Consider the following 15,226-nt stretch of genomic DNA (forward strand, 5'->3'; position numbering starts at 1 on the left):
CCAAATCATGAGTGAACTCCCATTCACAATTGCTTCAAAGAGAATAAAATACCTAGGAATCCAACTTACAAGGGATGTGAAGGACCTCTTCAAGGAGAACTACAAACCGCTGCTCAAGGAAATAAAAGAGGATACAAACAAATGGAAGAACATTCCATGCTCATGGGTAGGAAGAATCAATATCGTGAAAATGGCCATACTCCCCAAGGTAATTTACAGATTCAATGCCATCCCCATCAAGCTACCAATGACTTTCTTCACAGAATTGGAAAAAACTACTTTAAAGTTCATATGGAACCAAAAAAGAGCCCGCATCGCCAAGTCAATCCTAAGCCAAAAGAACAAAGCTGGAGGCATCACACTACCTGACTTCAAACTATACTACAAGTCTACAGTAACCAAAAGAGCATGGTACTGGTACCAAAACAGAGATATAGATCAATGGAACAGAACAGAGCCCTCAGAAATAATGCCACATATCTACAACTATCTGATCTTTGACAAACCTGAGAAAAACAAGCAATGCGGAAAGGATTCCCTATTTAATAAATGGTGCTGGGAAAACTGGCTAGCCATAGGTAGAAAGCTGAAACTGGATCCCTTCCTTACACCTTACACAAAAATCAATTCAAGATGGATTAAAGACTTAAACATCAGACCTAAAACCATAAAAACCCTAGAAGAAACCATAAAAACCCTAGGCATTACCATTCAGGACATAGGCATGGGCAAGGACTTCATGTCTAAAACACCAAAAGCAATGGCAACAAAAGCCAAAATTGACAAATGGGATCTAATTAAACTAAAGAGCTTCTGCACAGCAAAAGAAACTACCATCAGAGTGAACAGGCAACCTACAAAATGGGAGAAAATTTTCGCAACCTACTCATCTGACAAAGGGCTAATATCCAGAATCTACAATGAACTCAAACAAATTTACAAGAAAAAAACAAACAACCCCATCAAAAAGTGGGCGAAGGACATGAACAGACACTTCTCAAAAGAAGACATTGTGCAGCCAAAAAACACATGAAAAAATGCTCACCATCACTGGCCATCAGAGAAATGCAAATCAAAACCACAATGAGATACCATCTCACACCAGTTAGAATGGCAATCATTAAAAAGTCAGGAAACAACAGGTGCTGGAGAGGATGTGGAGAAATAGGAACACTTTGACACTGTTGGTGGGACTGTAAACTAGTTCAACCATTGTGGAAGTCAGTGTGGCGATTCCTCAGGGATCTAGAACTAGAAATACCATTTGACCCAGCCATCCCATTACTGGGTATATACCCAAAGGAATATAAATCATGCTGCTATAAAGACACATGCACACATATGTTTATTGCGGTATTATTCACAATAGCAAAGACTTGGAACCAACCCAAATGTCCAACCATGATAGACTGGATTAAGAAAATGTGGCACATATACACCATGGAATACTATGCAGCCATAAAAAATGATGAGTTCATGTCCTTTGTAGGGACATGGATGAAATTGGAAATCATCATTCTCAGTAAACTATCGCAATAACAAAAAACCAAACACCGCATACTCTCACTCATAGGTGGGAATTGAACAATGAGATCACATGGACACAGGAAGGGGAACATCACACTCTGGGGACTGTTGTGGGGTGGGGGGAGGGGGGAGGGATAGCACTGGGAGATATACCTAATGCTAGATGACGGGTTAGTGGGTGCAGCACACCAGCATGGCACATGTATACGTATGTAACTAACCTGCACAATGTGCACATGTACCCTAAAACTTCAAGTATAATTTAAAAAAATAAATTAAAAAAAATCAAAAAATAGCAGATGCTGACAAGGTTGCAGAGGAAAGGGAATGCTTATACACTGCTGGTGGGAATGTAAATTATTTTAGCCATTGTGGAAAGCAGTATGGAGGTTTCTTAAAGAACTTAGAACTATCATTCAACCCAGCAATGCCATTATTGGGTATGTACCCAAAGGAATATAAATTATTCTGTCATAAAGACACATGCATGCATATGTTCATTGTTCACTGCAGCACTATTCACAATAGCAAAGACTGGATAAAGAAAATGTGGTACATATATACCATGGAATACTATGCAGCCATTAAAAAAAAGATCATGTCCTTTGCAGCAACATGGATGAAGCTAGAGGCTCCATCCTAAGCAAACTAACACAGGAACAGAAAACCAAATACCGCATATTCTTACCTGTAAGTGGGAGCTAAATATTGAGTACATGTGAACACAAGGAAGGGAATGACAAACACTGGGACCTACTTGAGCGGGTAGGGTGGGAGGAGGGTAAAGATAAAAGAAACTACCTATCAGGTACTTACTTATTACCTGGGTGATGAGATAATCTGTACACCAAACCCCCATGACATGCAGTTTACCTTATATAACAAACCTGCACATGTACCCCTGAATCTAAAATAAAAGGTAGAGGAAAAACATGTTGTATTGTATCTCAACTCATTAGCAGTTAATGAAGAAGAGGATAACAGGAGTCCAGAAAAAGATAGTGAATAGTATCAGTGAAAAGGGCCAAAAAATGAAGACATATAATGGGCACAATAAGCCAGTGCAGGATTTCAATTTTAAATTCATAGATAAGACCAGATGCCTTCTCCCAGTGCCTCTTAGAATAAAGTCCATGGAGAAAATAATCTTCAGTCATTAATTGTATTCAGAATGCTTTTTTCCCCTAAAAGGGCATGAACCCTTGGCAATATTTTGTGGTTATCCTGATTCTTTAGTACAGAGTGTAATGTAGAATGGCCAAGATTGCAAAGCAAATTTCAAATTACATCCTTTTCCATCTCTGGTTGTCCTTAAGCAGCTTCCTTTGCAAATCATCCAAAGAGTCAGGCTTAAAAGATATACATAATTTGGTCCTGCACCTCATCAAATACATGTTATTGAAGCCCCTGATGGATTAAGAAAATCCTGGACACATTTTTTCTTCAATAAACATTTTCATAAGATATTCTTCTGGTAGAATATTGATATTGTTTTCTTTCAGTTTTAAGAGACCTTGTATCTAGGTAGATGAGTATTAAATAAACTTGGAAAGCTCAGCCTTAACAGAATGAAGAGAAAACAAATGTTTTAAATAACTCGGGAAATGTTATTGAATGGATGCATGAAACACTGGCATAAAAATAAGTTGTTGTGTAGCTTAGGACCTTGTAAACAGCAGAGCACTTTAGAAAAAAATATATTAAAAAACTGAGTTGGCATTTTCATTTTTTTCTTTGCTTTGTTATTTGATGATATTTTTAATTCATACAAATGTATGTCTGATGCGTAAAAAATTAAGAATGTTAAATCTTACATGTGAACAACACTGGTTTTTTAAGTCAGACTGATCTGGGTCTGAATATTGGGCCTACATCTTTACCAGCTCTCTATCCCTGAACAGGTTACTTGTATATTTACATGTCTATTTTTCCTCACCAGTAAAATGAGAACAACCACTTTTAAGTTGCTTTGAGGCTGAAATTAAAGGAAACAATGCATGTAAATGCACTCAGCACAGTGATTATCATAGACCAAACACTGAGTAAATGCTGATTCTAGTAGTTTTAAGTCTTTTAATATGGGGGGGGCTCTCAAAATTTAGTTTTAAATCTTACAAACTTCTTTAAAAATGTTTTCCTTTTCTGTAGTGTATTCACATTTTTATTCATTGATTTCTCTGACAGCTGTTCTGATGCTGTGAAGTTCATAAAGACTGAAGGAAAGAGTCTTAAGATAGCTGTAAGAATCCTAAATGATGATAACAACATTATCAGATAGTAGGTGGGGGAGATGACACCAAAAGGATTCAGAAGATAATTTTTACATGTGCATCAAGGGGCATCTACTGTCCCCAAAATGCTCTTTTTTAAATTACTTTTTAATACTAAAAACCGGAATAATAGTATCATTCATTATATTATCTACTCCTCGGCTGCTAGATGTTTTGTGTATATCACTCTTTTAATCTTTTTAACCATCAGTCCTCAACCTTTTTGGCACCAGGCATCGGTTTTGTGGAAGACAGTTTTTCCACAGAACCAGGGAGGAGTGGGGAGAGTGGGAGGTGGTGGTAGTTTTGGATGAAACTGTTCCACCTCGGGTCATCAGGCATTAGATTCTCATAAGGGGCATGCAACCTAGATTCCTTGCACGTGCAGTTCACAATAGGGTCCTTGTTCCTATGAGAATCTAATACTGCCGCTTATGTGACAGGAGGCAGAGCTCAGGCAGTAATGCTCGCCTGCCACTCACCTCCTGTTGTGCAGCCCAGTTCCTAACAGGCCACCAACAACCATACCCATCTCTGGCCCTGGGGTTGGGAACTCCTGGTTATTAAACAACCTGATTAGGTTATTAAACAGCCTAATTGGATGGTTTACCCTATATTGTTGATGAGGAAACTGGGATTTGGGGATATTATGCAACTCGAACAAGACCCTACAGCTAGTAAGTGGGGAAAGCAGAATTCAAATTCATATCTGTGTGACTCCAACAAAATGCTTCTTAAATGAGTTTCATGAAAGTGGTAACATTGGTTGTCTTGTCTGTAACCATAGCCTTAGTGTCTAGAGTGGTGTCTGATACAAAGTGAGGTACTCAGTAAATATCTGTTCAGTGAAGGAATGGATGAGTCATCTCTTAACAGAGTGAAATAGATTTGAATGTGTGTGTCCTGGTATTTTTTAAAGTTGCATAGCAGTCATTTTATGTGTGTTTCAAGACTTAGTATTTTTTTTTAATTTTTTTCCCTAGCTTACCTGTGGCCCATACCTGCTTCAATCAACTTTGCCTTCCCCCCTACAAGAGCAAAAAGGATCTGAAACAGAAATTGATCATTGGAATTTCAAATTCAGAAGGTTTTGGACTTGAGTAACCTAGAAGACTTGAAATATAATCTTTTATATGTAGCATTCACTTCCCTCTTACTGTGCCTTTAGCCTTTTCATGTTTCTGTCTCAAAACACTTTGACAAAGCTCACCAACTTTAAAATATTAAGTTTTTAAAAAATCAAATATGAAGTATGTTCAGCAAAGGCATAATTTTCTAAAAACACACACAGAAATCGCTTGAGTGAGGAAAAATCCACATGGCAGAGACAGGTATGGTCCAGTTCCTCTTTTTTATAGCACTTTATCATTCTCCACAAGTAGTTTGTCACAGGCATTCCACTGGGAAAGCAAAGTACAGTGAAGAATGAATTTATGGTATAGTTGAACCCAGTGGCAGATTGTACACTGCTAGCACTGCTAGCACACAGTAGCAAAGCAAACAGCTACATTATCTTTAACATAAGGCATGTAGCCATATTTTCATATAGTGGTATACAACACAGTATCATTGCAAATGCAGTTTACAGGGATTTTTGATATACTGGCTTGGGACCTATAAGATTCTTCTCAGCAGTTGCTGAAAAGCATGTAAATAACTACATAATAGCCTGAGAATAATGGGATTTTGATAGTGCCATTTATTGTTAAAGATTTATTTTTACAAAGTAAATTCAGGGTTTTAGATGTGTACACAGCTTTTACAAATCAATAAAGATGATTGTACAAGAGTATTTTCAGACTAATTGGATTCAAGGTTATATTCTTTTAAGTGTTGTTAGTCTGCATGCACATTGGCAGTAAACTAGTTACTTGTGTACTCTCTAATATTTGTATAATGATCATTTCTTCTTAAGGCTCAAGATATTAGAAAAGAAATCAGACCTAAATAATCATTGATGAAGTATGTCAGTTACAAGCACAAAAGAATATAACTGCTTTTATAAATCTTTTGAATCATGTACAAGACTTATATCTACATTTTTTGATCACCAGTTGTACCAAAACACTAATTTTTGAAAAAGATAGGTTAAAGTATTTGACAAAAGTGAATACAATAATAACATTTGTGTCAAAATGATATAGCTTAGTATAAAAATAAAATTCAACGTTTTGGCCAAAATGTTTGTTTTTCACTGGATTCTGAATATAATAAATTCAAAGTACCCTTTTTTTAGAGTTTCTAATAAAGTAGTATGTAAAAAGAAACCGCATTTTAAGTCAGACAGTAAATGTTTTTTTTTAATTTACAGCAAATGAAGCAGTTTTATTAGCATGTTACAAATATTGCCAAACCAAGACTTCTCTACCATACTTTAACAGCTTTCCTTCAGAAAACTCTGAAGTTATATTTGCAATAATAATGAAACCAGCATTTAGTACCAGCATATGGTTCATATGCAAATAATACTTCCCCCAAAATCTTTCTGGGCTAGGCTATTTTCTTGCTATGCTTCCTGCACCCAACCAGCAGAATTCTTCCAGGGTGGAGGAACTAGTCAGCTTGTTCTCCAACAGTTCTGAAGCCAACCCACAAATCTTTCTTTGAGGAAAAGGGGTCACTTTGTTTACTATTCTCTTTGAGATGGAAGTGATTCTGCTCTTCCATTTGGGTATATTATTTCAAGGGTATTTCTTCTTAAAAATCTTGGAAAGCCTAAGAGAGTTAAAGGCATCCTGGTTTTGTTTCATTTTGCTCTGTTTTAAATCCATATGCAAATAAAACTGCTTCTCTCTTACACTGCTTGAACTAGAAAATCAGCTTTTTAATGTAGGTTACCACTTATAAGCACAAAAGAAACATGTATAAGAAACCAGATTTAAGTGTTTTAAATAAAATGTAAACAGTTTTTATTTGGTAGAGATGACTCATGGAAAAATTGTGTTGGCTTGGTCTGCATGTTTAATGATGTGCTTGTATATCGATTAGCTGTGTCACTTTTAAATAAGAAGTCCACACAAGCAAGCCAAATTTTTAGATGACGAAGTCCATAAATAACTAGAGAATTTTTGTTATCTGTTGTTAAGTTGAAATGTATAATCATTTATCACTAAATTGCACATTGCCTTTATTTATTCGTGCTCTGTTTTTGGTTTACAGTGTAATAATACCTCATTTAAAAAATAAAAACCACTACTGTTACATTTTGTTAATTTAAAAAGCTAGAAAATTCACGTAGTTACTTTTTTTACATATATAATCTGTTGATGAATTATTGATTTTTGTATCTGCCACAGTAAATTAAAGCATTACACAGTATTTATCAGTATTTTTTAAACGTCCTGTCCTTTTTTAAAATCTTTGCTTAGTCAGTCATATTTTTGTCTGTATGATTAGAAGTTTTTACGTCCTTCCTTTTTTGTACAAATCTGTATTGTATTAATTTCTGGATGCAATTTTTCAAATATTAAAATTATACAGTCAGTCAGGCTTCAGTTTATTTTTTGAACACTTGGGCAATTAATTAAAGCCATATGTTTAAAATATTTTATAAATGCAAGCTATTCTTTGCATTATACTGTCTCAATCTAGTGCTTAGGAAAATTGCTGACACATAACTTCAAAAGATGTATGTTGTTGACATTAAGTATTACCAACCTCTTTAGCATATTTTCAGCATGAAATGTATATCCAATATTTGAAAGATCACACAGCTATTCCACCAAATGAATGTATAATACCATTTGGAGTACACCCAGAAGTGAACCAAGTGTAACATTTCATTGGCCGTAGATAGATAACTTCAGCTCTTAAGTAAGTATTCCTCTCCAAAACCATTCATTTGGCCCTTTTCCCCTTGTCCACATATCTCATGCTTAAGGAAGAGTGGAGATTATAAGAATGTAAGAGAGAATGTTATGGGTGATTAATGAAAGAAAATAGGTAGCTGGATGGAAAAAAGACCAGGATGGGTTTTCGCAGGAGGGGACACAAGATCAGTTCACCCAGATGGCCGCAAATCGTTTAGTCTAGTGCCTAGGTTTTGGAGCCAGACTGCCTGGGTTCACCATTTACTAGCTGGGCAAGTTAACTTCCTCATTCCTCAAATGTACAATGGAAATAATTTGTAAAATGGAAATAACCTACCTACCTCATAGAGTTGTAGAGAAGATTAAATGAACTAATGTGTAAAGCACTTATCCAGTGCCTGGCACATGATAAGCAATAAAAAGTGATGCAAGACCAATTATGGTACTGATGTAGAAACATCCTACAACCACTGCTTCTGACGCCTTCTGGAGGCTTTTGACTTAAATGCTGGGTTCAACCACAGATTAAAGAACGCAAAGTGCTTTTGAAGCCTTAAAATTGTGTTGGGAGAATCTTTCTTATTCTAGAAACAGTACTGTAGGATTTATCCTTATAGCTGTCTCATGATGCAAGGGTTTTAAATACTATTTTATAGCTGTGTAACAAGATACAATTCTATTTTTAATGAAATAGTTCAAGTAAACAGAAAAATTTCAGGATTAACATAATGAAATACCATGATCCCACACTCAGACCTAAAAAATGATAATACATGTTAATATTACCAGTTTTTTAAAAATAATTTTGCAAATGGGATTGAAGCCCCTCTTGTGCCCATCTCCAATCCCCCTCTACTCCCTCTCTGTTCTCTGTTAACCTGTAGTTCGTGTGAATCTTTCCCATGCTGTCTTTACATATATGTACCTATGTGTAAACACTATGTAATATTGTTACAGTTGCATACATCTCATGCTCTATATATCTTTCCAAAACTTTTTTTCACTTAATATTGTCTTTTATAGATTTATTTACATTTAGATATAATGCATTTTTAACTGCAGAATAGAATCATGAAATGAATGTACCACTTTCTGGATCCATCCTCCCACACACTAACATTGAGTTGTTTTCCAGTGTGAACCAGGCTCTCTAGACTATAGCCCAGATGTAGAATTGCTGGATCACAGGCTGTACATCTCCGGCTTTACCAGATATTGTCCACTTGCTCTCCAGAGTGGTGGTTCCGGCATTAATTTCCATCAGCATTATAAAGAGTTGTCGTTTGTCCACATTCTCCCCAACACTTGGCTTTAGCAGACCTTTCTTGGCTTATTTAACTAGTGTGATTTAATTTCTATTTCCATAATTGTTAATGGCATTGAACACCTTTGTGTATATTTACAGGCTCTTCAGATTTCTTCTGTGAATGGCCAGTTCAATATTCTTAGCCTGTGTTTTCCTATTTTTTTTCCCTATTGGTGTTTAGGAGTTTTTTCCTTATTCTGGATATTGATCCTTTGTTAACAGGAGCTACATTGCTTCAGTTGAATTCCAGATCTGCCAATGACTAAGTGACTTGGAACAAATTACTTCAAATTACTTAATGTTTCTTTGTCTCAGTTTACTCATCTAGAAACTAAAGAAAATAATACTTAGCTCACAGGGTTGTTAAATAAGTTTACATACAGGTATATTTGTATACATGTACATATGTATGTATATGTGTATATTATATATAAGTTTATAAGTGTATCAGATATATGCATATGTATAGACTTACATACTTATACATAAACTTACAGAACATACATATGAAGGGCTTACATTTGTGCCTGACCCATAAGTGTTCTCTAAATGTTTGGTATTATTACTATTGTTATTACCTGTATTCTAATTCTTATTGTGCTTGCATTACAAATATTTTCTAATATGTGGCCTAATTTTTAACTTTATTTACCTCATCTTTTATACTATGAATTTTTAATGTTAATATAATCCATAAAATAAGGTGCCATTATTATCATTTTATGTAGATAATGTTTAGATTTAACCACACATTTACAATTTCTTCAAACACCATTCCCTCTTCTATGGTCCTCCACCTACCTCTGGAATCAAATTTCCTCCTCATAAAGAACATCTATTAGAAATTATTTTAATGAGGGTTGGTTGGTAGCAAATTATTTTAAATAACTGTCACCTTTATTCATGAAAGATTTATTAAGCATACATTTGTAGGTTGATAATCATTTTATAGTTTTTAATATATTAATCCATTACCTTTGATTTCGTTGTTGACATAAAGTTAGCTATTAGTATAATTGTATGCCTTGGTAATCTCTCTTTTTTCTCTGGCTACTTTTAAGATTTTTTTTTTTTTTCAAAAATGGTAGAACATCAAAGACAACATGTGTATGTGTATTTTTTCTCCCACTTGAGATTCATTATGGTTCTTGAATCTATAGATTTGTATCTTTCATCAATTATGGAAAAATTCTTAAGCTGTTTCCTCTTTGGCTATTGCTTTTTCCTGTTCTAATTTTTCCTGTTGAACATATGTTGGACCATCTCATTCAACCATTCCATCTCTTTCTCTGTACCTAATGTGTTGTTTAACCAACCCACTGAGATTAAAAACTCAGTTTTAATCAGTGGCTGCATTTTTTGATTTCTAGAAACTTCTTTGGCTTCTTTTCAAATTCACATGCTCTTTTTCCATACCATTTCTTCATATGGTTTTCTTTAATAATTTTGGCATACTTGTTTAATGTTCTTTTTTAAATTGTTCTCTTTAGTCCTTAAAGCACTCATTTTTCTATTTGTTCATCCATTGTCTCACAGTGGTTTATTTCCTTATGTGATCTGTCATTTTTGATTTTGCATTTCTACTTAAAGGATGATCTTTTCCACTGGACATCCTGTGTGTCCTGAATACTGTAAGTAGCCTAGCAAAGCAGTTTTATGTTGTTCTCAATCAAGAACTTACAGGTTTCCCACAGATTTTTATGTTAATTTCTTCAATTAGAGTTCCTTCTCCACTTGTGTAAATTTGGACCCCACACTTACAGTGGCACAGTTGGGATTTATGAGTAGGGTTCTTCTATCTTCTTTTCATAGACAGAGCAACCCTTTTAAGGTCTAGGATTTATGCAAGAGAATTCGTTTTGGCTCCTCACCTTAAAGAGGCCTACAGCATGTCTGTTGAGCTCATGTGGACATTAACATCCATTAGAGAGCTCATCCTCATGAGTCACCCTAATATCAGCACCTGCTTCCTACTTCCGGCTTTTCATTTCTTCCTTATTTCCTATATATAATTATTTCCCTTCCTCTCAAGCTTGGATATATATTTTTTATAGATATATGTTGTCCAAAATTTATAAAAGTTTATAGTACTAGATGGCCTCTTCCATTTCAGCTTGGTCTATAGAAGCATATCCATTGCACTAATGTTTGTGAATTTGTTCAACACTTGTTTATTGAGTGCCCATTATATTTCAGCAGGAGGCTAATCCTCAGCTTCATACTCACTTATTCTTTATAAACATAAGCAGCAAATGTAATTCTGAGTATCTTATGAAACCTTAAATGTGTATCATAGCAAGAAAATTTCTTAAGGGTTTTCGTGACAATTATGCAGCTCAATGTTTTCATGCCCTTTAGAGATTATGACTGAACACATGGGCATACATACAATAGAAGCATTAGTCGCCACTGAGTTAAGCTGGTAGGTTTTTGTGGGTTTTTTGTTTTTTTGTTTTTTTTTTGAGACGGAGTCTCACTGTGTTGCCCAGGCTGGAATGTAGTGGTGTGATCTTGGCTCACTGCAAGCTCCGCCTCTCAGGTTCACGCCATTCTCTTGCCTCAGCCTCCCGAGTAACTGGGACTACAGGCGCCTGCCACCACGCCCAGCTAATTTTTTTGTATTTTTATTAGAGACAGGGTTTCACCATGTTAGCCAGGATGGTCTCAATCTTCTGACCTTGTGATCTGCCTGCCTCGGCCTCCCAAAGTGCTGGGATTATAGGCATGAGCCACCATGCCCGGCCGCTGGTAGGTTTTTCTGTAACCAGACAAGTTTTCCTATGTGTACTTGCACACACACAAATTACAATGAAAAAATACAGAATTATTTCAGGAGTTTCTCAAGCACGATCTTGTGCTGTGTTTCCAACCATATAGGCCACCTCCACTTATAAGACTTTCAATATGGCTGCCTTGTCTATTTCTGTCACTGGCAATCTTATTCTTCTGGTTTCCTTGGCTTGTAAACGTTGATCTCATTTTGACTTTACTTTCTCTTTAACGTCCATGTCAGCAAGCTTTATCTTTACATTGTCCTTCTGCTCAATTTCTACAGCCTCCTCCGTGGTTTAGATAGACACTCAACCCTTCATAACTAACTTACTTCCTTGTCTGTAGACTTACTCTTTTCCCAGTTTTCCTAAGGCCCCTACAGTTAATCTTTATAAAATTCTGTTTTTATTCTGTGCCTCCTTATTACAAATCAAAGATGTATCTGGTGCTTATTTGGCCACCTTCTAACTGCAAAGCATAGCATAAGTTCCACTTTTATTTTGCATAATTTATTTTTGTTCCCTAATACCAGCTTCCAAAAGGATAGGTCCTTTACTGTCTCCTTAACACATCCTGTTCAGTCCTATCTCTGCCTGCTCAGCCTAGTGCCTTCTGTGGTCTTCTTTCTGTTCCTTTCTTCTCCCTGTCTATCCCAACTTAGCTGAGTCTCCTGCCCTCCACAGCCTCCCAAAACAAGAATTTTCTCTCCCCTGCCAAACCTTATCCTGAACCATCACCAACCCCTGAAACAAACAAACAAAACCCAGCTGAAAAGCAAATCTTTTTTATACCCCTGACACAAATCTTCATTTCTCAGATGTCAGTATTTTCACACTGGTCTGTGGTTAAATGTGTGCATATCAGCAGCTCAAGAGCAGAGGTATTTCTTATGTCCCTGCCTAGCACCTGGCACAGTGCTGGGACAGTAAACTCAGGTAAAATCCTGCCTGACTTCTTAACTTGACTGGGCAGGTGAAACACCTACTAAATCAGCATAGTGAACCAGAGACCTGCATGGATAAGTAGTTTCATCTTGAATTCATAGCCTGTTTTCCCTGACTCACACAAACCTGCTCACACCCCGACCGTCAACCTCCGGGAAACGCCTCCGAACCCCCACCCCAGGCCCTGTGTTCCCATCAGTCTTGGGCTGCCTTTCCACTCCAAACTACACAGAGCCTCAGCCTGCCCATCTCCAATTACCAAGTTGCTCATTCACCGAAGGAAGCAGCAGTGAGTGGCAGTGGCCACTGTACATTAACTGAGAAGGGAAAAAACAAACAACAAAACAGGTTACAGGGTAGTTTTATGGTACAATCCAAATTTTGAGTGTGTGTGAGTGAGAGCGTGCATGTATGAATGTGTGTATACATATGTGTATGTTCTAAAAGATATTGCACTTTGTTAACCGTTGTTATCACTGAGATTATGCATGCTTTTACTTTAATTTTTATCCAGTACCTTGGGCATCTATAGGATATTAATTAAAGGAACAGAGATAAATATTTATGGATCACTTATGGTGTATGCGGCATTTTATGCACACAATTTTACATTTCATTTAATCTTTACAACAGCAGCATAAAATTCATGTTATTTTCTCCATATTACAGACAAGGAAGTTGAAACTCAGGCCTAGAGCCTGTCCAAGGTCACACAGCTGTCAAGGAGCCAAGGCAGAAGTTGAAGTCACATCTGTCTGACTCAAAACATGATTTTCCATTTCACATGCTCCCCCAGCTAGTGAGGCTTTCCAGAAACTCCCAAGCTTGAACCATTCCACTGGAAGTGGAGAAAACATTTTCTTGCTGATTAGACTAGAAGTCAGTCAATGTGGATTCTAGTCCTAAATATGACACTTAATGGTTGTGTAACCTTGTATAATATACTTCCCTTTGCTTCCCTTTCTGCCTTCCAAAAACAAATTATGTATATTCTTGGAATTTTAAAATATACAAAATAATTTCTTCTGGGTCAAGGAGAAATTCTGTCTATAATAATGACTACTTATAAAACCATGACAGTGAGTGCCTATATATCCGACTACCTGGGATATAGGCAAAGCGGTTTTTGTGGGGACATTTATAGCTCGAAATGTTTTTATTACCAAAAGATAAAATTAATGGATCAACAAAAAAATTAAAAATTCAAGGGAAGGGGTAGCAAAGAAAAATAAAGAGAAAAAGAGATAAAAGCATCAATAAATAAATGAGGAAACATAAAAACAGTATAATTGAGACATAAGCCCAAGAGCAGTTTTCTTGAAAAGACTGAAAAATCAATACATTTCCAGCAAATATTAATCACGAAAAAGGGAAAACACACAAAAGTGGAATCAAATGCCGTTGCAAACAGCAGGGGGAAGCCATGGAGCCCAGGATTCTCCTGCTCTTCAGGGGCTGCAATTTTGTCACTTCCTAGAAGAAAACAAGTTTGGTAGGGCAGAATTTCAGAGGCTGATTTCACAATGCCTTCTAGAAAATGACTAAGGCTTTCCCTTTAGAAAGAATCTATATTGGACATATTCAACACACTTAGGGACTATTTCCAATTCTACTCTGTCCCTCACCTTAACCTCTCCTCTGAACTCTAGTTCCAGATTTCAGCAGCCTCTGGGCAGCTCCACCAGCTCCTCAAAAATGCAGCCACTCAGATCTCATATTCTCCCATTCTATTCTCCTCCCCCTCCCCATCCTGTTCCCCTTTTCTCTTCCTCATCTACTCTTTCTCTGGATCTACAAATGACACCATCTACCCGCTCACCCCAGGTTAACCCAAGGCATTGTTGTTTAACAACTCCTTCTCTTTTGTCCTTGTCCCTTTGTACCCAAGCAGTTGCTAAGTCCCATCAATTCTGTATCCACAGTGTACCTGTACATAAAGTGCCACATATGCCTGTTTACAGGCCTTGACCACCTAATCACTGCAGTAGCTCTAATCTGGTCTCTCTGTGACAGGTCTCTTCCACCTCAAATTCATCTACATACAACCCACCACCACATTGCTCAGAAACTCTCAATGATCTAACAAAGGTCTCATATCCAGAGTCTACAAGGAACTCCAACAAATTTACAAGAAAAAAACAACCCCATTAAAAAGTGGGCAAAGGACATGAACAGACACTTCTCAAAAGAAGACATTCATGTAGCCAACAAACATATGAAAAAAACTCAACATCACTGATCATTAGAGAAATGCAAATCAAAACCACAATGAGCCCAGGCGCAGTGGCTCACGCCTGTAATCCCAGCACTTTGGGAGGCCGAGGCAGGTGGATCACCAGAGGTCAGGAGTTCACGACCAGCCTGCCCAACATGGTGAAACCCCATCTCTACTAAAAATACAAAAAAAAAAAAAAAATAGCCAGGCATGGTGGCAGACACCTGTAACCCCAGGTACTTGGGAGGCTGAGGCAGGAGAATTGCTTGAACCTGGGAGGTGGAGGCTGTAGTAAGCCAAGATCATGCCACTGCACTCCATCCTGGGAGACAGAGCAAGACGCCATTGAAAAAAAAGAAAAAAAAAAGAAAAAGAAAACCATA

The 15,226-nt window shown here is 36.8% G+C and overlaps 1 protein-coding gene and 1 long non-coding RNA gene across 3 annotated transcripts in view; one reads left to right on the top strand and one right to left on the bottom strand.

Annotated features, from left to right (window-relative positions):
- HECTD2 (HECT domain E3 ubiquitin protein ligase 2) overlaps positions 1-7,285 on the top strand; it is a 103,749-nt gene extending 96,464 nt beyond the window's left edge. For both annotated transcript variants that reach the window (XM_034931082.3, XM_034931081.3), the window contains exon 21: positions 4,781-7,285. In XM_034931082.3, the coding sequence (XP_034786973.1) occupies positions 4,781-4,901 (121 nt within the window). In that variant the 3' untranslated portion in view covers positions 4,902-7,285. The remainder of the gene's footprint in view (positions 1-4,780) is intronic.
- Positions 7,286-9,944: 2,659 nt separating this feature from the next.
- Positions 9,945-15,226, bottom strand: part of LOC134731145 (uncharacterized) — a 58,202-nt gene continuing 52,920 nt past the window's right edge. The window contains exon 3 of the long non-coding RNA XR_010113269.1: positions 9,945-14,101. This is a non-coding gene — a long non-coding RNA (uncharacterized LOC134731145). The remainder of the gene's footprint in view (positions 14,102-15,226) is intronic.

This window comes from Pan paniscus, chromosome 8 (genome assembly GCF_029289425.2).
Source record: "Pan paniscus chromosome 8, NHGRI_mPanPan1-v2.0_pri, whole genome shotgun sequence".
Classification (NCBI taxonomy): domain Eukaryota; kingdom Metazoa; phylum Chordata; class Mammalia; order Primates; family Hominidae; genus Pan; species Pan paniscus.